Source organism: Betta splendens, chromosome 9 (assembly GCF_900634795.4).
Source record: "Betta splendens chromosome 9, fBetSpl5.4, whole genome shotgun sequence".
NCBI lineage: Eukaryota > Metazoa > Chordata > Actinopteri > Anabantiformes > Osphronemidae > Betta > Betta splendens.
Genome location: NC_040889.2, coordinates 18,321,532 through 18,343,449, shown reverse-complemented (window position 1 = coordinate 18,343,449; position 21,918 = coordinate 18,321,532). Strand labels below are relative to the sequence as shown.

Sequence of the window (21,918 nt, the reverse complement as noted above, 5' to 3'; positions counted from 1 at the left end):
CTGATACACTAACTCTATTACTGTGGAGACACCTTTAATAAAACTATGTGCACCTGTTCCTACATCATCAAGGAAACACTTCACAACTAGACACGCCCCGATTCAGCAGATAAATGTGTTGACTGCTCAGAGTCAGTAACGCGTGGTAATCGTTACTCAATCAAGCCAGACTCCGTGATTAAAACACCTGTCAGGGTTCGGTTCACAGGCTGATCAACGTCTTCATCGTTTTAGAGGAACAAAATGCTCCCCGTGTTCGGAAGATGGAAGCTGCCTTTGTTGGGATCCGTGGCTGATTTCCGTAGTTACTCTACAGCTGCATGTGAAGCCATGGTTGTTGTCAGTGAATGCGGCGAGGCCCTGCTGGAAACCGCGCTCGCCTTCACCAACAGGGTGTCCGTCTACCTGTCCGCCATGCTGCGGCTCAACGCCGTCCTCAGACTCACGCTAACAGGTGTGCTCCTCTCGCGAGAGGACCTGGACCGACGGAGGCGCTCGAGCTGCTCCACGCGACGTTCGTCGCGCGCCTTCGGGGAAAGCTGCTGCTCTCCCGCCTGCTGGGGCGAAGCGACGCCCGCGGAGCGGCGGAGCTCCGTCCGGGCGGCGCTGCGGGCCGTGAACGCGCTCTACCGCCGCGCGCCATCGGCGTGCGCGGCGCTCGTCCACGTGGTGCTGTCGCTCCTGTCCGGCGACGTCCGGCCACCTTCTCCACCGTCGTGACGCTCTGTGGCTGCGTGGGACCGGCCCCGTGGACCCTGCTCAGTGTGAGTGGGTTCTCCACGCAGCTCCTCGACCCGCCCGCAGTCTGAGCTGCGCCTGTTCCTTAACTCTCTGTATATAATGTACAGGAAACCAACAAAACAACTTTGTACATATACTTTTTTTTATTTTAATTGTATGTCAGTATTTCTTTCTAATAAAGTACTTTCTATGCAAATTTGTAACATTTTCCACCCTAATTATCTCAGACACCATTCGACAATGAGAAATACTCCACACTTTATTGCATCACTAATAAATATCGTCCTGCTCCCTCAGTAACCGATCACCGTGTATGCAAGTTACAAAAGTACCTGTAACGACATTGTCCAGTTTTAACCCGGCTCACTAACTCCTGACATGCTCAATTGTGGGGGGTTAAGGCTTGATTGCATGATAAATCTCTTTGAAACAAAAATAGCACGGAAGAAAAAAAGCAGTTCCCATTTCTTCACTAGACAGCTGACTCTTTCCTTGGAATTCAACACATTTAGGCCACTCTCGCAGCTGGCATAACCTTCCAACCTACAGTAAGTAAACATTTACATTGTGTCATGTAACTGTGTATTTTGCCCCTTTAGGCCTCCAAGACTCTTTAATACCACACGATCCACATGTACCAGCATCAGTGAAAGTGCTACAAAACATCAAGATGAACCTATAGACATTTTCTGGTTTACAATGCTGTGGTAGAGATATTTGGTTTGATAGATTCTGACAGATTTCAAATGACCTTAACATTCATATTTTAAACCAAAGATTAACTTCAATAATATAATTTTTTTTAAAAATCAAAAGAAAATGGAATGTATATAAAACAAATCGGAAGAAATCAGAGCTACAAATGGTCCCATATATAGTAGTAGCATGGTCATGGTGGCAGGGTGTAGGGTGGCACCTGGGTACAAATTCCACTTCAGGGTAGTAACTTCATCTCACTAAAATAAAAGTATTATTATTGTAAACTCAAGACCTCAAATGTATGTTAATTAAGGAGGCAATGGAGTTCGACATAAGTAACCAAACTAAACTATGCACAGAGAGCATTACGGTAACAATATATAGAGAATAGACAAAGCAGAAACAGTGCATGGTGACTAAATCCTTCCCTCTAGTGTAAGTGGCTCATTAACAGAGCAGACACCAGAGTTAAAATCTCTAACGCTAAGTTCACAGAAAAACACAAGACTTTTACACATTAATGTATTCAAATAGGTTTTGTGATTAAACGTCTACTGCTTCTACAGTATGTTGTGTGACCTCAGAGGCAAGTTCAGGAAGAAAACTGATTCAAAGCTGGCAAACTGTGCTGTAATTACAAAGAAGCGCTGACCTGTGGCTTAGAATTATTCAAGACCGTCATTGACTTCAACTTTAAAGACACTTCGAATGATTAGCTGCCAAAGAAAAATATCCCTACTAAACTACTACTCATTGCACTACAGAAGAAAAAAAAAACATTTGAACCCCACAAGCGTCAGTCATCAGCTTGACAGCAGCTCCCACAGTGACCAATCAGCATAAAATAAACACAGAGCACTTGCTCACAGGTTTGGAGCATAAAGTGAATAAATTCACTAGTCCACTAGTGCTACAAATTCACAACCCCACATAGGGTGATAAAAATATGCCAGTGCCGGCCCAGACCCTGCCACCACGGACAGAAACAGCTACTTCAACATTAACGTGACGATGAGTCTAAGGTTTACCAGAAAATAGATGATGATACACAGATAATATGCAACAGTCAGATACATTACTATTGAGTAAAAGATTGCATCAAAAAGAGCTGTTACACAAGACGCAAGAGAGACCATGTGGATTCCTGTGTACAGATGCTCCTTTACCATCTTTGTTTGAATGTGTGTCTGCCAGGTTGTTGTAAGGTGATGAGGGGGATGGTTTACTCCACAGTCACAGACTTGGCCAGGTTTCTTGGACAGTCCACCTGTATACAAAGAAGAACAGCTCTGGTTAGAAATATAGGTCTTCTGTCAAACTATGACATTCTAACAAAATCTAACATCACCACATTGGAAAGCGAAGCTGTGTCAACAGCTATGTAATCGGAGATAATGACCTCTATACTTTGCTGCTTTGCTGTACTGCAGGATGTCAGAGGTGCAAAATTCTATTTTAACACTAAATCTAAAAAAAAAGGAAATAATACATTAACACTATTGCTGGGCAGCGTTTAAAATCCTTAATAGCGTTAACTGCATTGGTTTTCTGCAATTAATCGCGATTAATGCATTAATGAGAGAAGCATTCAGTAACAAATTCAAAAGTAGTGTATTGCTCTTTTTTATCTTAAAACTACTACTCTCCAGTGAGGGCAACAGTTGGTGCACACTGTAACTCCTCTCCTTTTAATACGACTCGCATATTTTTCCTGTGAGGGTGCAGACTGGGAGAGGCTCCCAGGTGCCGTCATTCGTTGTGATTCTATTATTTCTTTCTATATTTATATTTTTCTATATTTTCTATTATTATTATTCTCTATATATTATTATCTCAGACCGACATCTTCCGACTCTAATCAGCCTGCAGTTTGTAGCGGTTTGTTTACGTGGGGGATTTGATGGCATCAACGGTGTGTATTGCATTTACTTGATGCTACTCAAAGTACCACGGTGATTCAGCTGATTCAGGATCAGCTTTGCCATGAATGGCTTGTTTCAATGAACTCCGCCATTCGAAAGAGATTTAAATTGATACTGTAATGTCCACATAAGACACCTTTATTCCATTCAGTTCCAGTTCAGTGAGCGCAGCAGCGGTCTTAGACCCCACCCACCAGAGGCTCTAATTGGTTGTGAAGCATTTCTCAGGCCAGTACTGATCAACAGCCCGCTCCTCCTGTGACCCTTCATTTATCTGTATCTGTTATGAGTATTCAGAGACATTGAGCAACAGGCTCCAAATATTAATAATGAAAATAAACTACATTAACGAATTGCCGGCTTGATTAATGCTTTACCGTGCCCAGCACTAATTAACAAACATACTAATATACTACAGTATTATAAATAATTGATCTTGAGTATTTCAGCAAGTCTCACTTTGTGCACAAATGAAAGATTTAAGATGCATCTACTTTATGTCTTTATCAGCTTTCCTACTAAGTTCTGACTTAGAATATTCACAAGTTTAAAGGCAAAAATGTTTGTTACTGGTTTAAGAAAGTGAAAACACTGATCTGCAATTATGTAAACAAGACATGTTTGTAGTAGTGGTTCCTTGGCATGTATGGCTCAACACAGAGTCAGTAATAGCTCAATAAAACACAGCACAAAAACAACATCTTGAAAAAAACACTATTTATACTTTGTAAAATCCATTTAACTATGTAATCACTGGCAAAACTGTGATACAAAGGTTTTTAGCTGGACTGATGAATACTGATAACGTAGGTGGACATGTAGAAGACATTATCAAGTCCCCGCTAAGCTTAAGTGGGCAGTACTTACATCGTAACCTCGAAGAACAGCCAGGTGGAAGGACAGCAGCTGCAGGGGGATGACGCTCAGGATGCCCTGCAGGCAGTCCACACAGTGGGGCACTTTGATGGTGCGGCTAGAGTTCTTGATAGTCTCGTAGTCATCTTTGTCACAGATCACAATAGGGCGGCCCTGTAAAATCAAACGAATAGGCTTTAAATGTCGTGTACAGCACCTGCTGATGTGATCATCCAGCTCTGAAAATACCAGCTCCTTGCTCTCAGCTGGGCCTTATCAACTAAACTTAACATCTGCTCCAGACTTCTGAAGAAATTATGTCACACTGAACCGCTATTATTAAAATAAACCCAACATACAAAATGTGTGATGGTTACCATATGTTCCAGCGAGTCAAGTCCATTGCTCATTGGGTTTTGAGTATTATAGTGAGTAAATACTTGATTTTATTAGCTGGATTTTATGGAGCACACTGCACCTGGCGGGCAACAACTTGCTGCAGAGCGTTCTGACATTTGGTGTAGGTGTGGTCTCTCATGATGATCATGATGACTGGCATCAGTTTATCAATCAGAGCCAAAGGTCCATGTTTCAGCTCCCCGGCCAGGATGCCCTCCGAGTGCATGTATGTGATCTCTTTGATTTTCTAAACAAGAAAAAAATATATTTTGCAACTATGATGATTTACAGTGCATGTAGAATCTGCAGCTCTATCCTATCACTATGTCTTTCTTCAAGTCATCTATAAAGTAACATACAAGAAAATCAAATATATTGGCTGTAGGGTCTCGTTAGCTTTAAAAATTAAATAACCTTCTTAAAAATCTGGTTATAATTTAACTATTCCAAAGACATGTTATGCATAAAACAAAAACAGATTTAATAGTGCTGAATCAGATGAAGACAACAAAAGGACAAACAAAACAAAACCATCTGACAAATCTTGCGCACCAATGCTCCTTCCAGGCACGTGGCGTAATGGTAGCCTCTGCCCATGATCAGCACGCTCTTCTGTTTGTATAGCTCTGTTGCCAACTTCTGGATCTCATCATCCAAACTGAGGACCTCCTTAATCAGATCTAAGGCATAACAAAAAAAGATATGAAGCAAATTGGAAGCAACAAAACTATGACAACACCATGAGTGAAACACTGCAAAAACAGGCTTCTACTGGAACCTGGGCCGAACCTGGCTCCTAACGTTGGACGGGGAGCAGCAGAGTGCCCAGACATTCCTCATTACTTTACAATTAGTGACATGCCATCATATGCTTTAGATCCAGAGAAGCACGCAAGGCACTCCCTGCTCCCCTCCTCCAAATGGATTTTTAGGCCAAAAAAAAAAAAGACATGAAACAGACATAGCTTTCCAAGCTTTTATGCTTCCATCTGACATACTGTATAATCTAGATCACACTGGTTGAACCAAAACTCATGGACTGATTTACCTGGAAGCACTCTCAGGCCCTGGATGATCTCACGCCGTCTGGGCTGCATGGAAATTCTGTCATCGCACATCAACAGTGCAAACATGGTCAGGGCCACAAACTGACTGGTGTAAGCCTGCAGAGTAAAACACAATGCATTTGTAATAACAGAAGCATTACCGTATATTAAGAGGCTACTGCTACTACTACCACTACTACCTGTTTAATAACACTGAAACACAACACAACCCTTGACCATGGGCAACCATGCTTAGGTAAAGCCTTGTGTTGACAGTGACCTTTATCTTCAGCCAGTAATCTGCACCAGATGAAAAATGCAAAAACTAGATGTGGGTTTTAGTATATGGCCAGCAGCCTTAACAAGCATGCAGTTGAGCTCTGTTGAGCCAGAACTGATCATCATGGAAAATTTGAATACAACATCACATCAGAGAGCGAACTCCATGATCATCCTGGAAATGTGACAGTTCACAACCTCAGCACATCTGAGGCTGGATGCATGTCACCACCCACTCTCCCCCCTTTATCTCTGACCGTGTATGGCAGCCTTCCATGCCCATTTGGGAGAATCAATTAGTGTTTCAGTAAAGCCAAGTAATTTCATGGGACGCTCTGGACTCGTAAATGCCAGTGTTTGAGGCCAAGAAAATATCTCCAAAACCTTGACAGTCTGTTCCTTTGTCAGAGCTCTAACCACACTCGTTCATAAGTCTGTCAACTCAGATGTGGCAACGTATTCAATCCTCAGTGAAGTGAGGTATTTTCTATGAACATGTCAGAGAATTACCCTACAAAAATGACCATCTCAGATACTGTATGTAGACATAAGGGAGCTGCTCTCACAGCAGTGCATCATACTTTAAACCCTTTTAAAAACAACTTAAAATCCCAAAGGACATTATTATGTAAATCATAAAGTTATTTTCCCATTTATTGTGAGAGGCTCTGGCAGGTTTTAGGATCAAAGTACTTTGTCTCAAGTCTCAAATTATTCCACAAGACTTAAGCGTGGCCACAGGAACTGGCAAAGGCTCCGTGGATTTTGCCCCCATGAGAAAAATTTAAAAGAGAAAACTGAGGAAAAATTAGTGGAATCTGGAGTCATTTAGCAGTTGGGTGCAATACATTCTCCAGTGATTTGATGAGCTAGGTTGTGTAGCTTTGGTTTCTGCTGGGTGTGGGTGTGCTGCCCAGCCAGCCAAGCAGTAAATGATGGCGTCTGTAAGGCGTGCTTTGAGACTGTGGAGCAAGTGATGATGAGCCAACCTTGAGGGCTGGGCCAAGGAGGGACCTGCTCCACTCTCTGTCCTTGCTAGCTGGGGATTAGGCTCCATTACCTCTCTGCTCTGCTCAACTATTTAAGTGTGTGTGTGTGTGTGTGAGTAAGAAAGGCGAAAAAAGAAAAAAAGCAGAAAACCATGATCCTGACTTCATCTGAAGTCAACAGTATCATGCTTCTTCAATATTCTGTGAGATTGGATTGGGGGAAAATGTCATATTTCATGAGGCGGACTCACAACAATGTATCCATCTGGGTTTAATTGAGTTTCAGTGGGTGTTGAGTTCATTTATGAAATGACGCAATAATGTGGTGTGCAGTGGCTTCAAACGGTTCATTTAACTAAAAAAATAACCTTCTGATGCTAAGTATCTATACAAATATTTTACTTTTGACGTGGAGAGGTCGAGCTCCTACCCAGAAGAAAACATACAACTGGCGACTTAGCAATAAGTACAGTGAGGCCTGGTGATCACATCCATCAATACTATGTCTGTTCAGTCCAAACCATCCACTTCAATGAAAGAATTGCTTTTCGGGGACAGTTCACCCACCAAGGGGACTAAATACCCAGAGCTGTGGTGGTCATGGTTTACCTTGGTGCTGGCTACTCCGATCTCTGGCCCAGCGTTGATGTGAACCCCACAGTCAGTTTCCCTGGAGATGGAGCTTCCCACCGTGTTGGTGATACCCACAGTCAAAGCCCCTCTCTCCTTACAGTAGCGCAGGGCCAAGAGGCTGTCAGCAGTCTCGCCTGCAACATTGTCAGGAGAAGAAAAAATAGCAGTTAATATGTAATTGTTTGCAATTATCACTTCTGACAATAAAATGACGCTGATTTATTAGTATGTTACTAAGGGGCTTTTATATCATGAAGATCAGATTTGAAACAGCTTTCCACAATATACAAATGACATAGGATTAAAAAAATTCACACATCTATGATTTCAGTAAAGCAGTAAATGCAGAGAAAACTTCACAGGTAGAGAAACAGTGTGTGCAAACTATAGTACAACAGACAAAGATACATCAGGAAGCACCAGAAGGAGTCCTTAGATGGAAAGTGGAGAGCAAAAAGGGAATCTGCACAAGATCAAGTCCAGATGGCATTGGCCTCCCCACCTGACTGGCTAATAAAAAAGCAGACGTCATCGCGGAAGACGGGTGTGTTTCTGTCCAGGAAGTCGCTGGCCAGCTCCACCATGACGGGGAGCTCGGTTAGCTCCTCCAAGACTTGTCGGGTCTGGGAAGGCAAAACAAGACTGCTCAGCAACAGTCTGAGATAGTCAGTCAGAGCTGTACACAAATCTTGCACACCTGTGTCCGCAAGGCAGACATCATATTTTTTTACTTGTCTAATAGATTGAATACAGATGGCTAAAGAGCAAATATTCACAATACTACTCACTGCTACTCCAGCATGGTAGCTGGTTCCACAGGCAATAAGAATAAGTCGTCGACATCTCTGGATCTCTTTGATGTGGTCCTTCAGTCCGCCCAGCGTCACTAAGAAACAAACCGAAGAGGCAATTCATTTTACAGCTGTATTGTTTTTCACCTCATTAACAGAGGCCGCAATGAAACGTCACTGACAAGGTTTGTTCAGAAATGTTTATGTGAATTGTATGTATTGTATGTATAAATGTATTTTTGTAATGAATATAAAAAAAATCATTTGAACTTGTTGGTGAACTTTAGCAATGCCCTTTGTGCTTATTATTACGTGATTAAAAGCAATGAGGAGTTTAATGTGCACTTGTCTTTGCAGAATTCCTGACAATGTGTTTCTGCAAATTGCAAGATGCAAATAATAAAATTTGATGTTTTTGGAAGTTATTCAAATCTTGGCAGACCCAGTAAAAAAAAGATGCTTGTCTAACCTGTGTTGTTATCAAAGTTGACTCTCCCTCTCATGGTGTTAACAACAGACTCTGGCTGCTCAAAGATCTCCTTCTGCATGAAGGAACTGTAGTTGCCTGTAGTGGGAAGACCAGATAATTAGGGGAACATAAGAGAGTAGAATATAAATGAAAGAAAAAGGGTACTGTTTACACAAATTAGGCTCATGAAAAATATTTTAAATGTTTTACTGAAATGGAAATGTTACTGTTTTTGTTTTACTAACATATTCAGAGTCATCCTCTACAGTGTACATACAGAAAAAAGAAAAAGACAAGAAATCAGGAAGATAGTGTTTTTCCATTAATTAAAGTGAAATATCCAAGTGTTTTTTTGTCCTGACAGCAATTTAGGTCATGCGAATAAGGTTATTTAGCAGAAAGACTCAAGGAGCCAAGGCAGAGAGAAGACGCTGAGTAATGACAGGACCACAAAGGAATGTTGAGCACAGCAAACATCAGTTCACCTCTGCCCTCTGCTGGACTACGGAGGACAGCTCAGAATAAGAAAGCAAATAAAATGTCCATGGAGTCACTGGCCACTTCATTAAGAACACCAGTAAAGAGGTTGCTCTAAAGTTGAACATGTTCAGAGCATGCAGGGAAATGGATAAGGCCCTAGTTAACTAACTGATGATGGATGTAGACCTTCTCTGTGAAAAAAATTGGGTGACACACCTAAGTACTGTGGAAAATACAAAAGGTTAACAAAAATCTTTATACTAAAGCTAGCAAATGAAACATGTCTTGGTTAATCTGTACAAACACCAGGACGGAGGGAAAAACTAATCAACGAATGTTGGTACCTTTACAAAATGTGAGGCTAACTTTGTATTAAACAAATTAGCTGCTTGCTTAGTACAAAAACCAGTCCCACTACATGCCATAATACAAGCGCACTATATGTAAACCTATTTGTTTTGGTCTAAACAGGTCTACTGGAGCTGGGCTGAACTAGTGACAACCACAAAGTCACTTCTCTTATCATGTGTTCACTACAGATCCCAGAAGTGGAATCAGCAACAGGTATAACTGTACAGTAATAACAGGTTAGACTAGAATATTGAGAGGTAGAACACTGTTGTTTTCACATTCACTCTATTTGAAAACATTACCAAAGGCTGAGCCTTTACTCACCCTTCATTATCTGCTGTAGTTCCATCTGCAGGGTTTGGATGGCACGTGCTGGATAGTCTCCAGCCCTCCGCTTTATCCTGTGGATGGACAACCTGCCGTCCATCACAGCAGCCACATCATCATCCTCAAGAAAGATCACCCGGTTCGTGTGTTCAATCACTGCACTGGTGGGACAGAAAAACATTTAACTTGAGTATCTGTGGAGTATATAATCAGAAGATGTGAAGGGGGGAAAAGGCATCAACTTACCTTGCATCAGAGGCAAAGTAGTACTCCACAGCTTTCTCATCTACAGGGAACAGACAGGTGTCCTGGTCTGTCCTGGGTGGGGCATTACAGCTCTTCTTGTCTTTGGCAGCTAGAATCAAGCAAATAAATAAAATAAAATAAAATAACATAAAACAGAGCCAGGGTCACATTTAGACAAACTGAAAAAACAAACTTACAGGAGCGGTAAAGCACAGGAATGTGATCTGTCGATAGCTTGTGAATGCTACGCACTCCAATCAGTAGAGGACTTCCCCTCCTGCACAGCAACATCATGAGAAGGTAAGATAATCTGCAGTAAGTACAAGTAACAGTTTGACAGCATTGTTGGGAACATACCTTGTGCCAACTGCCTCTCCAGGGTAATGAACACTCTTGAAAACCAGGGCAAAGGCTCCTTCCTGACAGACAGGAGGTACAGACACATCAGACAGGCCCCTTTATCTACTGATCAATCATTTCAGAATAGCACTGTTCACGAGTAGGTGTTTACCAGCTGCTGGGTCACTCTTTCCACAAGTGTGGCAAAATTGATGTCATCACTTTCCCGGTTGTCATACATGTACTTCACAAGTTTGGCGATGCTTTCTGTATCAGTTTCTGACTCAAACTCGTAGCCTTTGCTCTCCTGCAGAGGCAGAGGGAATGTTAGTCTTGTCTGTAAAGCAGAGTGATTACAATATATCTGGAATAGTTGATATATTATATTTGTTTACCAGAAATTTCCTGAGGTCCTTATAATTGGTGATAATTCCATTGTGAATGACAATGAATTCTGTAGAGAAAAGGTATGCACCAAAGTAAAAAAAATGTTATGCTATAACATTTAGTTCAATTGAGTGAATAAGCTGACCATTGTTCTTGTCAGATCTTTGTGGATGGCTGTTGACTGGGCTTGGCACACCGTGTGTGGCCCAGCGTGTGTGAGCAATGCCGAGGTGCACATCAAACTCCACATCCAGATCAATATCCTGCTGTTCTAAAGATCACACAAACACAATCCAACTCAGCCATTACCTAAACGGTGTGTGGAATGACAAGTCAAGGTTTCAGATGATACAGAGTGATTCTTGACAAGAAAAGAACAGCTCAGCTTACTGTGGATCTCCTCATCAAGAACCTTCACTTTTCCACGTTGTTTGATCATTTGGATAGACTTGGCATTTGACTCCCAGTCCTTGCCATTACCCCCGTCAATTCCCACGCCTAAACAAAACACACAAATATAAGAATGAGAGGGATCACAAGTCCTAAAATATGGCCAGGCTGTAAAAGTATTGTGTTCTGTCAGATGTTGATACATTCAACTGTGCTCCTTAGTTTTATACTGGACACACTAAATGCTATTAGTACCTCTGTGACTATCAGGGTAATAGTCCAGCAAGCACAGTTGGGGGACAGTAAAGGAAAGCAGACCACAGTAAGTTAGTGATAGTCTTTTCTATCTCTCTCACCAGCTGAGTCGTAGCCTCTGTACTCCAGGCGTCGCAGACCCTTGAGGAGAGTCTCAAGGATCTCACGGCGAGTTCTTGGCACATGGTAGTTGAGATAAGCAAAAATTCCTAAGGTGAGGAAAACAAAAAAGATTCATACCTGCGTTTACTACATATACTACGAAAACTATAAAGTAATACACATGACACATCTTAAGCAAGCTGTTTTATGAAAAATAAATGCACAGAAGTATACAATTAGAACCTGTAAAGTCATGAAACTTAACTGCATCTTGTTAATAAACTCATCAACTTGGGTAATTACTGTACAATGACAACCCTACAGTATACATACAGCAGCATAAATAAGAAGGCTTAGGAATATTGCATATACTACTGCAAGTACATCACATCTACCCTCAGGCCAGTAAGTAATAGACAATGAGAGGTGTGCCACCATAAATAAAAAAGGAGAAGCATGAAATACAACCCTTCTACACAACTACGCACTGACAAATCAATGCAAATGCAGAGCCAGGCAGCAGGCACCTCTTTAAACAGAGCATACATTCAGTACAGCAGGTGATGGAGAGAGGCAGCCAGGGGCAATGCGCCAAGGAAAAGTACTGCAACTTAAGTGCGGAGGGGGTCTAAATTATTGGAGTAACTATTCACTCCAGGAGATACCACAAAGCACTATAGCATCGTGGTATCTCACGATGCCCTACTCGTTTATCTGGTCTGATTAGTGACAGTGATGGGAGACAGACTAGTTCGGGCTGTCAGTTACGTGTGAACGAATGACACAGTGTGTGACGTTGACAGATTCTAGAAAGCATCTACCCTACATTTCCCAATGCGACCATCACCAAAGACATCATTTCCTGCGTATATGTTCAACACCAGTGCTGCAACAACACGCAACACACGTATCAGATCCGACTAATGGAGACGTCTGCTGGCGCTTTGATTTGCAAGAATCTACTAATCTAATCTACATCATCCTAATAATTGACGGCTAATCCAACAATTAGGGTTAACTGAGTAACACCGGTTTAGTTAACGTGAGTCAGTGGAAACTTACGCTCTGGGCGTAATGTGATGTCAAAGAACCTACTGTACGTTAGCCGTCTGATGTTAGCAGGAAGAAACAAGGTGATCGTTTATACTAAATAATAGATGTCGACTTGCAGTTTTAACACGGTCACTCTCAAACCCACGGAGAGGATGTGCATTAATAAGAAGCGGAGTGAAATAAATTAAAACAGCTGATAGCATCAGCAGCAGCAGCTCACGTTCGCTCCAGCTAGCCCACCCGTACGTTAGCTAAATTCACCTGACGTGCGCCTTCTCACTCACGCTAACTAAGCTAACTGCATTTTTATATTAGCTTACTTCCAGTAAACGGGAAATAACACCCATTTCTTATTGAACTATCTAAGTATAATATATGTTCCGTACTCACCACACATGACTATACAGGTTCTCTGCCAGTTACAACTACTTGAGAAGCTGGAAACGCCTGTCACTTTGGCGTCACCTCCTCCGACTTCAATGAATCGCAGCCAACCACCGTCCTCACAGGCGACTTCTGATTGGAAGAGCGGCCTGTCACTCAAGATGGCCCCGCATACGCAGGCACCCCTGACGTGGCAGCAGGATGCAGATCCTGCAGCATGCGTGAAACAGCAACCTCACAAAGGCAGGCCTGTGCTTTCTGCCAGCTAATGACTAGAGCAGGTAAAATGGGGTTTCACAAACATTTTATTCCCAAGCCTTTCGCGCAGCACACCATTTAGAACCACCCTGGAGTATCAGTATCAGCCATTCATTTGGCAATGTTGTGCATATAAATTCTCACTATCTTAATATGTCAACATTTTTACCCAAAACGCACTCTATTTAAACATCTATTGTCAGGTTTATTACTGTATTCTTTAAAGAATGGAACAATCAGATGAACTACTACCAGACAAGGGACAAAAAATGTTCAATAAACTTTAATTATATAAACAGTATTTGGACTTTCAACATTATTGATTGATTCAAATGTGTAACATTGTGAAATAATAAATAAAACATAGCCCTAGAGTCACATCTTCCATGATCCTCATCTGACCTACATTTAGTTAAATACTGTCATGGTACTGAGAAGAGCTACCAAAACAATAAAAACCTTTTGGATGTATGATGAATCTCGTCAGCACAGCTATGGTTTTAAACAGTTCTAAGACTTGCATTCAAGCAGGTGGCCAGCTAAAGAAGAATGTGTAAATGTTGTTTTGCTTTTAGTGTAGTTCAGACTTGAGCTGCCTCCTCCTCATCATCCTTTACCTGTGAAAACACAACAATTTCTATTAACATTTCATAGTAGCCTTGCCTTTTTCTTCTCGCTGCAGATTTTGCTGAACCATTTGTGCAGACATTTGTAGCGTATGCATTTTGTTCATAAAATCGCTATTATCAAGTCCTACAATGTAATAAAAAACTCTCTTGGGACCTCAAAGGCTTGAAATGATGATCCATGATGGTTGGTTAAAAAGAAACATCTACACCAGTTCCTTCATCAATTACTGTTCTACACCTCTATTGCAGACATCTCAATCAGCAACTAAAAGCAAAATATCATGTTTGTACCACTATAACTAAATTACGTAACAAGTTAGTAAATTACAACACCTGTTCCACTGATTCAACTTCCGGGACGTAAAACTGCAGCATGTTTTGAATTCCATTCTTCAAAGTAACAATGGAACTGGGACAACTGGTACAGGAGCCTTGCAGTTTCAGTTTGACGACTCCATCCTCAAATCCTCGATACAGAACATCCCCTCCATCCTCCTGCACTGTTGGCCTGGCAAACAGGATCATCAGCATATGCATCCACCAGAAACTGCAGTAATAGATCGGGTGCTGATAGAGTGAATTTTCACAGACACTTACCTGATCCGAGTATCAAGCAATTCTTTGATCATAGAAACTACTTCATCGTCATCTTCTGATGGTGCTGTCAAGATAAGTTGAGATTTCATAGCATACCTGTACTATGGAATTATTATTTTGTTTAAATATACTAGTTAAATCCCTTACCGGTATCTGCACTAGGTTTACTCTCCTCATTAACCACAGGAAGGCCAGAGGTAAAAAAGTCCATAATGGCAGCAAATACATCAGGTTTGATTACTTTCCATTCCATATTTGAGTCAGACTAAGTGTGGGAAAAAAACAAAGTTTATTCTAAGTCACAGAATACAGTACAATAAGGACTGGACTTGGTTTTACCTTTGTTATGGTAATAAAATCAGGTCCAAAGAAGACACTTTTAACTCCATCAATCCTAAACAGCTGCCTGAAGACATTTGAAAAGTTTACTTTATACACTTATGTATTTAAGATGAGGCTTCTCAAACAAAATCATATATTGTTTAAAAACAAATATATCAGTGAAACCATTTTAGGGGGTGGAAATGATGTCAAGGAGGTCTACTGAGGAGAATTGTGTGGGAGATTGTGTCAAAGGCTGCACTCTGGTCAAGGAGGATGAGAATAGTAATTAAGCTGCCATGAGCACATAATTAGAGATTTTAATAAGTGCAATTTCTGTACTAGGAGGGAAGAAATTATTGGTTAAATAGGAGTGGAGTTGGGTTGCTACTATTTTTCAATAATCTTAGCGAGAAAGGGCAAGTTGGAGATTGCGTGGAGTTTGTTCTCTGGGTCTAAACAGTTTTTGTTCAGTATTTTTGTATTTAGGCAGTATTGTACCTTGCTAAAGGTGAGCAGTATGCATCGCGAGGGCCAGCAAAATTCATAGTCCCTGACTCAAGAACTGTACGACCAGGCACAAATTTTAGGCTGTTTGGATTTGGTGTGTCTTGGGTCTGCACAAACATAGTTCTTCCTAGAAAAAAGGAAAACACAAAAAACTTGTAGAAAACTTAAAATTGAGTTTAATAAGCCCCCCCCCAAAAAAAAACCTTTTCATAGCGTCATGATAATATCATAGGAACACAAACCTGGAATAGCCCAGTGGGGACTTTGTGGCAGTTTATTCAAGCCTTGTGGGTTATGTGGAAGCCAATGTGATGTAGCACTCTGATATCCACAGCCTGCACCACTAAGATGACATACATAAAAGGTATTCAAAACATTACTAGAGCAGAAAATGAGACTACAGTTTACGTTAGTAGACAAATCACACAATCAATCAGCATGTGGTTGACTGTAATTGATAAAGGCCACAGCAAAATGTGGATTTCAATGAGAAAGTGTACTTAGGTTGGTTATCATCAATCTGTAAAGGTTTTCAATTTGGCTGTTATAAAAATGTTGAATGACGAGTAATTTAATAATTGAATTGTTTAAACAAAGGTGAAAGAAACTAAATACAAGATGCCATCGGGGCAATAAGCTGCTCTGAGAGATGTTAATCAGCCTGCGTCACTACGCAACATGACCCAGGTAGCTTTAGCTTCCTACCCGCTAGCAGTTAGCGGGCAGGGATGAAACATGATTCTTAAATGTAAATGCATTCCTAGAAGCATCAAGGGCAAAATGAATAATCTCTCCAAATTGAAAATACATAAACTTACGAGTGCGAAAGTCTTGCTGAAATGCCCAACAACTTCCCGACATATCTATAAGTCGCCATGTTTGTTATTACTTGGAAAGAACGGAAACGGTCAGCCCTGCTTCTTCTTCTTCGCGTCTTTGACTTCTTCTTCTACTTGAGCCTTACGGCGGTTGGCAAACTTTATTTGTACATTTCCGCCACCTACTGTATTTGAAAACTATTCTCGTACTTACCCTCACTTTTCGTAATACAAACAATCAAACAATCAATCAAACCAACAAATAAGTAAATAAATAGAATTTTCGCAACTTTATTTGATTAACAAAAGCACTTAATTATAGACACAAAGCTCTTAATTCTTTATTTTATGTGTTTTTTTTAACTTTGAATATATGTGGAATCTATGAAAAAAGAACAAAAATAAGGATCATACAAAAACGTAGCTTTTATGTATTTCATTACTATACCACGAGGTCATTAATTTCTTCTTTGCCTCTGCGGAAATGACGACATATTATTGTCCGCTCGCTAAAGTTTCCCCCGCATCAAAGGGTCTGCAGTCAACTATCGCAGTTTTGTGAAGCTTAGACATAACATCAAATATAATAAAAATGCCGTGTGGTAAAAACTTTAGGAGAAGAAGGGATTCTTCAGATGTAGAGGAGGATGAGACAACTGAAGAAGTCAGGTAAAATCAATCCATGAAATGCTAAATAGTGTAACTGTGGTTACGTAAGTTAGCAATTAGCTTGCACCAAAGCAAAAGTTAAAACAATGGCATTTGATCGTTAACAAATGGTAATCATAATTTAGTAGTTGTATTAATACGTCGTATTGATTTGGCTTTATGTCTGTGTTAATTTCTCGTATGTTTAGATCTAAAGTAGAAGAGGCTAAAGAGCTTCAGAGTTTGCGCAGGCGACAGAACGGAGTCAGGTAACATGAACGTAGCAAACACTGCTTCTCAAACCGAAACACTCCCCAACCGCCGTAACATCTAATGTGTGTTAAAACGTATGAAGGTTAAAATAGAATACACGTTTGTTTTTTGTTTAGTGTGACTGCATTGTTGGTTGGAGAGAAACTGCCACCAGAGGCTGACATTTTTGTAAGTTTTTGAATTGTAATTTATCATAATTAACAATCATATGTGTGATTGGCTGTATGTTTATTTTATTAATTCACATAAATCTCACAGGATGACCCATTTAAATTGAAGACTGGAGGGGTTGTAGACATGAAGAAAGTCAAAGACAGAAATAGGGACATGTAAGTAGAATTTCTTATTTTGATGCAGCATAAATAACATAACAGTATGATCACACCAGCCACTTTGATATAAGATGTACCTCTTTTCCATACATACAGGACAGAAGATGAGACAGACCTCAACTTGGGCACCTCCTTCTCTGCTGAAACCAACAGAAGAGATGAGGATGCTGACATGTATGTATATCTCTTTTATTAGTGAAATACACATGTTAATCTAAACATGTTAAATATAAGAGACTTAGACCTCTATAATTCTGGAGTTCATCTCATTCCAAAACAATTAAAAGGACACATTTTTCATTATTTGACTATAGTGATTGTAATTACAGTTATGGTTACTTACACTTTAGTTTTTCTTAATTTTATTCTTACAGGATGAAATATATTGAGACAGAGCTGAAAAAGAAAAAGGGCTTGGTGGAGGCAGAGGAGCAAAAAGTTAAAGTGAAGAATGCAGAGGACCATCTGTACGAGCTGCCCGAGAACATCCGAGTGAACTCTGCTAAAAAGACAGAGGAAATGTTATCCAATCAGATGCTGAGCGGTATCCCCGAAGTGGACCTGGGCATTGAGTACGTATAGATTTTATATATACTTAGTTGAAGTTTTTTGTTAATAACTTTGGGACAGACAAGATCTAAGTGACTCTCCTGTTTCTGTGTTTTCTCAGTGCAAAGATAAAGAACATTATACAGACCGAGGAGGCAAAAGCTAACCTTCTGGCAGAACAAAGGAACAAGAAAAAAGACCATGGCACATCATTTGTACCAACAAACATTGCTGTGAACTACGTCCAACACAATCGCTGTGAGTTCTTAGATTGTAAACGTCCCTTAAAGATGAAGGACGCTGAAAGGTGATGTCCTATACTAATCTTGCTCAATTGTTGTCTTAGTCTATCATGAGGATGTGAATGCACCACAGAGGCACCACAGACACAGAGAAGAACCAAAAGCAAGACCTCTGCGTGTGGGTGATACTGAGAAACCAGGTCCAGAGGGTAAGATCCTACAAAGAATGTTGCTCTGATTAGCTGCAGGAAAATCACCAAGGAACTAGGACAGAATTAAACATGCCTTTTTTCCTTTTCTGTAATGTAATGTAATGTTTACCCCCTCCTTTAAATCCACAGCAACGTCACCACCCAACTACCGCAAACGCCCCAACAACGAAAAGGCCACCGATGATTACCACTATGAGAAATTCAAGAAGATGAATCGCAGATATTAAAAAGAAGTGACTAGCTTTCCCAAATGACTATTTGAACTCCTGAGGTGTTGTTGTACTTTGTATATATTATATTGACCTTTCTGTGTTTACTTGTGTTCAGTACATTTGCCTTTGTCAATTGATAATTTAACCTAATTGTAGATCATACCATACCATCATACTTAGAATTGTCAAGCAAATTTCACCACAAAACATTTAAGGAATACAAAGAAACATTAGAGTATCTTATTGAGTGGTTTTTCTGCTATGAACTGTAGCTTTTTAGTTTAAGTGTGGCTTTTGGGTTCAAGACCTCAAACAGTTTTAATAAAAAGACATACAATACTGACTTGATCACTTTTACTTTTATAGAAAAAAAAATAAAAAAAACCAACAATCAATTTAAGAACATACACAACCTACAAATCAAGATATAACAAAAAGTGTTACTAGCTTATATAATGTATAATGAAAACTAAATTAGCCAAAACACTGACGTTGTGTCCAGCTATTCTGCAATCACAGTCCAACTTCCTCCTCATGGTTTCTCTATAGAGGCAGCCCCATGTCTGTTGAGGGGATGTTGAGGGTTAATATCCTGTGAAGGAGGCCCATCCGCCTCTTCCCTGTCCCCGTGGGTAGAACTGCTGCTGCTGCCTGGAGAGGCCCAACTGTCTCGCTGCCGGAAGGCCTCACATAGTGGCAGATCAGTGCTGTCCCACTGACTGTAGCTTTGCAGACCAGAAACCAGTAGGAGGCAAAGAGGTCGGTGCAGTGCAGGAAGACAGGAGCAGACAAAAGCAGCAGGTCAGAAAACGCACATGAAAGCACATGCACGATAGAAGCATAAGCACCAGAAATGCCATTTATTAATTTGTTCATATGCTGTAACTGATTAACTGCAAAAAAGGTGGGATTAGTTGCTGTTGGAGGGGAAAAGCAGAGTGAGTGCAGCAGAGAAGGAAGGCCCACTCCCAGCATGCTCCAGATAGGACTGTTAGCTATTTCATAATACTCTGTTCATCACAGAAAACAAGACAACCTACAACATTTTTTTTACCTCTACTTTATTTTTATATATAACTCGGGGTCTTTCCTAAAGCTGATGCACATGTGCAACCACACCATGTGTAACACTTTGTAGATAAACTGTATGTTTACAGATTGTGATCTTGAGGACGGACTCTGTAAAAGGTTATGTCATCATATACGTTTAATGATAACGTCTCCTCGGAAAGTTCTTAAATGACTGATTTTTAACCTCATAAATAACATCAGACAGTCATGGCTATAAAAACATCCATGAACATTCCATCATTTAAACCTAGCATATAGATGATGGATGCATTATAAAAACTCTGATCCAGCTGCAGTTTGGAACATTCTTAAAAGGTGTGCTTTCTCTCTCTCTATAAAGCATTTGTTACTTCAATTTAAAATATTTGTAACTGAAGTAACCATCCATTTCCCCCATGAAATTAGCAATATTTGCTTGAACCTCTCACACCGCTTGGATGTTACATACCTACAAACTGCACCAAATTCTCCAAACTATCACTGTATCCAATTTAGCTGGATACATTTACACTAAATACATTAATAGCTTACCCATTTAATCCAGTATACAAATTATAACACATTCCACAGGGGAAGAAAATCGATAAAGTCAGAGTGTGAGTAACTCCACCTTAATGATCCTCAGCAATGATTTGTGTTGATAAGCGATACTAATATTGGGATATGATGGTCAGATAAACTCAGTCTTCCACTGGCTGAGCAGCAAATGGTAAATGGCAACACAATGGTGCTGGGCATGGGATAACAGAGGGCCGGTGGGATGGGTGGCAAGTATGAGCCTACTTGTACCTGGAGGAGTAATATTCTTCCTCTAGCTCATACAGGTCGATGGCGATCTCATCACGGAGCGAGGTCAGCTTCTTGTCACACTCGTCCTGCAGCGAGCGGAGATGCTGGTTCTGGAGGCTGATGGCATCGTTCACAGAGGGGAAGTCGTTCAGAATCAGGAACTGCTTCAGATCGGACACCAGCTTCATCAGAGACTCGCCAGCACGCACCTGGAACATCACCACACAGAAATTAGATTTACAAATCAACAACTTATGTCAATTCATGCTGTGCTTAAAACCCAAGTAAAAAACGTAAAAAAAACAAACAAACACGTGACTTATATTCAGTTTTCATGAGCAGCAGGACCATAAGCCATTCCCCTTAGTGTAAACATTTAATGAAGACTTTTCTAAATAAACAAAATTTAAAGTAAACGTAAATTAATAATCCAAATGATGTGTCCAAGTGTGTTCATACTTACAATGTTGGCGGCTCTGACGTGCATTTCATAATGGTCCTGTTCTGCTTGGGTTGCTCGTGAAACCTGTGTCTCGTCCTCTATCTAGAGAAAGAAAGTAGTTCCAATAAGGATAATACAGAACACAACTACACTGATAGTCACTGCAGAGGAAACGCTGCAGGGCTGCACCTTCGCTGTTTTAATTATTTCTGTGAAGTTGTCCAAGATGGATTTGATGTCATCTTTCAGCCTCTTGTTGTAATTCTGCAGCAGAGTCTCTTTGCTTTGAGGAAGCACCCTCTGCGTAGCCATCGTGCTCGGGGCGGAGAGACGCAACTCGTGTCCCTGTGAGCTGGATGAAGCCCAAATTAGTTCAGTTGAGCTGCTCCAGAAGAAAAACTGAAACACATCCCGGAGCAACGAGCAACGGACTGGCGGCTACTTTCACTACAGCAACTAACAAAGCAGTGCCTGCGGTAGGTTACACCTGTTACTGTACATACACGTGATGTAGTCTGTGTCCTGTTACGACTTACTTCTCACTGCATTCTTTGTAAATAAACTCGTTATTGTAAAAACAAACAAAATAAAAACTAAAAGCTCTACGGATGTTCGGCTGCTTCTTCTTCGTTAGTTGCTGCTAACATCCGGTGGGTCGGTGAACTACCGCCCCCAGCGGCGAACACTTGCATCACATGGTCATCTCAAACCACTGTATGAAAAGTTTTTATGCACAAATTGTTCTCTGTAGATTTAAGTAAATGTAATATGAAATGAAGGCCGATGAGCTACTTTAAATGTACTTTTTGCAGGGCTGAGCATCCTGGAAAACCTAAAAACCAAACCTATTCCAAAAAAAACAGGTACTTCCAGCAGTG

At 40.7% G+C, this 21,918-nt stretch overlaps 4 protein-coding genes across 8 annotated transcripts; 1 reads left to right on the top strand and 3 right to left on the bottom strand.

The window, feature by feature from the left end:
• Window positions 1-865: 865 nt before the first annotated feature.
• Window positions 866-13,287, bottom strand: gfpt1 (glutamine--fructose-6-phosphate transaminase 1). Its single transcript, XM_029164024.3, has 19 exons — window positions 13,144-13,287; window positions 11,700-11,807; window positions 11,344-11,451; window positions 11,099-11,224; window positions 10,962-11,020; window positions 10,739-10,873; window positions 10,585-10,646; window positions 10,425-10,504; window positions 10,228-10,336; window positions 9,979-10,142; window positions 8,824-8,919; window positions 8,352-8,449; window positions 8,066-8,186; window positions 7,540-7,697; window positions 5,665-5,779; window positions 5,169-5,296; window positions 4,696-4,863; window positions 4,230-4,391; window positions 866-2,707 (listed from the first exon to the last, which is right to left on the bottom strand). The coding sequence occupies exons 1-19, from the start codon at window positions 13,148-13,150 to the stop codon at window positions 2,663-2,665; spliced, it is 2,049 nt and encodes a 682-aa protein (XP_029019857.1). The 5' UTR covers window positions 13,151-13,287; the 3' UTR covers window positions 866-2,662.
• A 376-nt stretch (window positions 13,288-13,663) lies between these two features.
• Window positions 13,664-16,426, bottom strand: nfu1 (NFU1 iron-sulfur cluster scaffold homolog (S. cerevisiae)). Its single transcript, XM_029164034.3, has 8 exons — window positions 16,271-16,426; window positions 15,695-15,795; window positions 15,444-15,579; window positions 14,961-15,027; window positions 14,769-14,886; window positions 14,622-14,685; window positions 14,358-14,532; window positions 13,664-14,012 (listed from the first exon to the last, which is right to left on the bottom strand). The coding sequence occupies exons 1-8, from the start codon at window positions 16,327-16,329 to the stop codon at window positions 13,977-13,979; spliced, it is 756 nt and encodes a 251-aa protein (XP_029019867.1). The 5' UTR covers window positions 16,330-16,426; the 3' UTR covers window positions 13,664-13,976.
• Window positions 16,427-16,768: 342 nt separating this feature from the next.
• c9h9orf78 (chromosome 9 C9orf78 homolog) lies at window positions 16,769-19,081 on the top strand. Its single transcript, XM_029164032.3, has 9 exons — window positions 16,769-16,939; window positions 17,128-17,187; window positions 17,308-17,359; window positions 17,450-17,520; window positions 17,620-17,697; window positions 17,898-18,095; window positions 18,194-18,330; window positions 18,419-18,523; window positions 18,656-19,081. Exons 1-9 carry the CDS (start codon window positions 16,863-16,865, stop codon window positions 18,751-18,753), a joined length of 876 nt encoding a protein of 291 aa, XP_029019865.1. The 5' UTR covers window positions 16,769-16,862; the 3' UTR covers window positions 18,754-19,081.
• On the bottom strand, window positions 19,078-21,725 carry med22 (mediator complex subunit 22). 5 transcript variants are annotated; one of them, XM_029164037.3, is made up of 5 exons: window positions 21,577-21,725; window positions 21,230-21,392; window positions 21,062-21,142; window positions 20,599-20,807; window positions 19,078-19,463 (listed from the first exon to the last, which is right to left on the bottom strand). In XM_029164037.3, exons 2-5 carry the CDS (start codon window positions 21,350-21,352, stop codon window positions 19,271-19,273), a joined length of 606 nt encoding a protein of 201 aa, XP_029019870.1. In that variant the 5' UTR covers window positions 21,353-21,392; window positions 21,577-21,725; the 3' UTR covers window positions 19,078-19,270. The 5 variants fall into 5 exon arrangements, with proteins under 5 accessions (XP_029019870.1, XP_029019873.1, XP_029019871.1 ...); XM_029164040.2 differs by having other exon boundaries at window positions 21,230-21,385; window positions 21,577-21,695; XM_029164038.2 differs by having other exon boundaries at window positions 21,544-21,688.
• Between the last annotated feature and the right edge of the window lie 193 nt (window positions 21,726-21,918).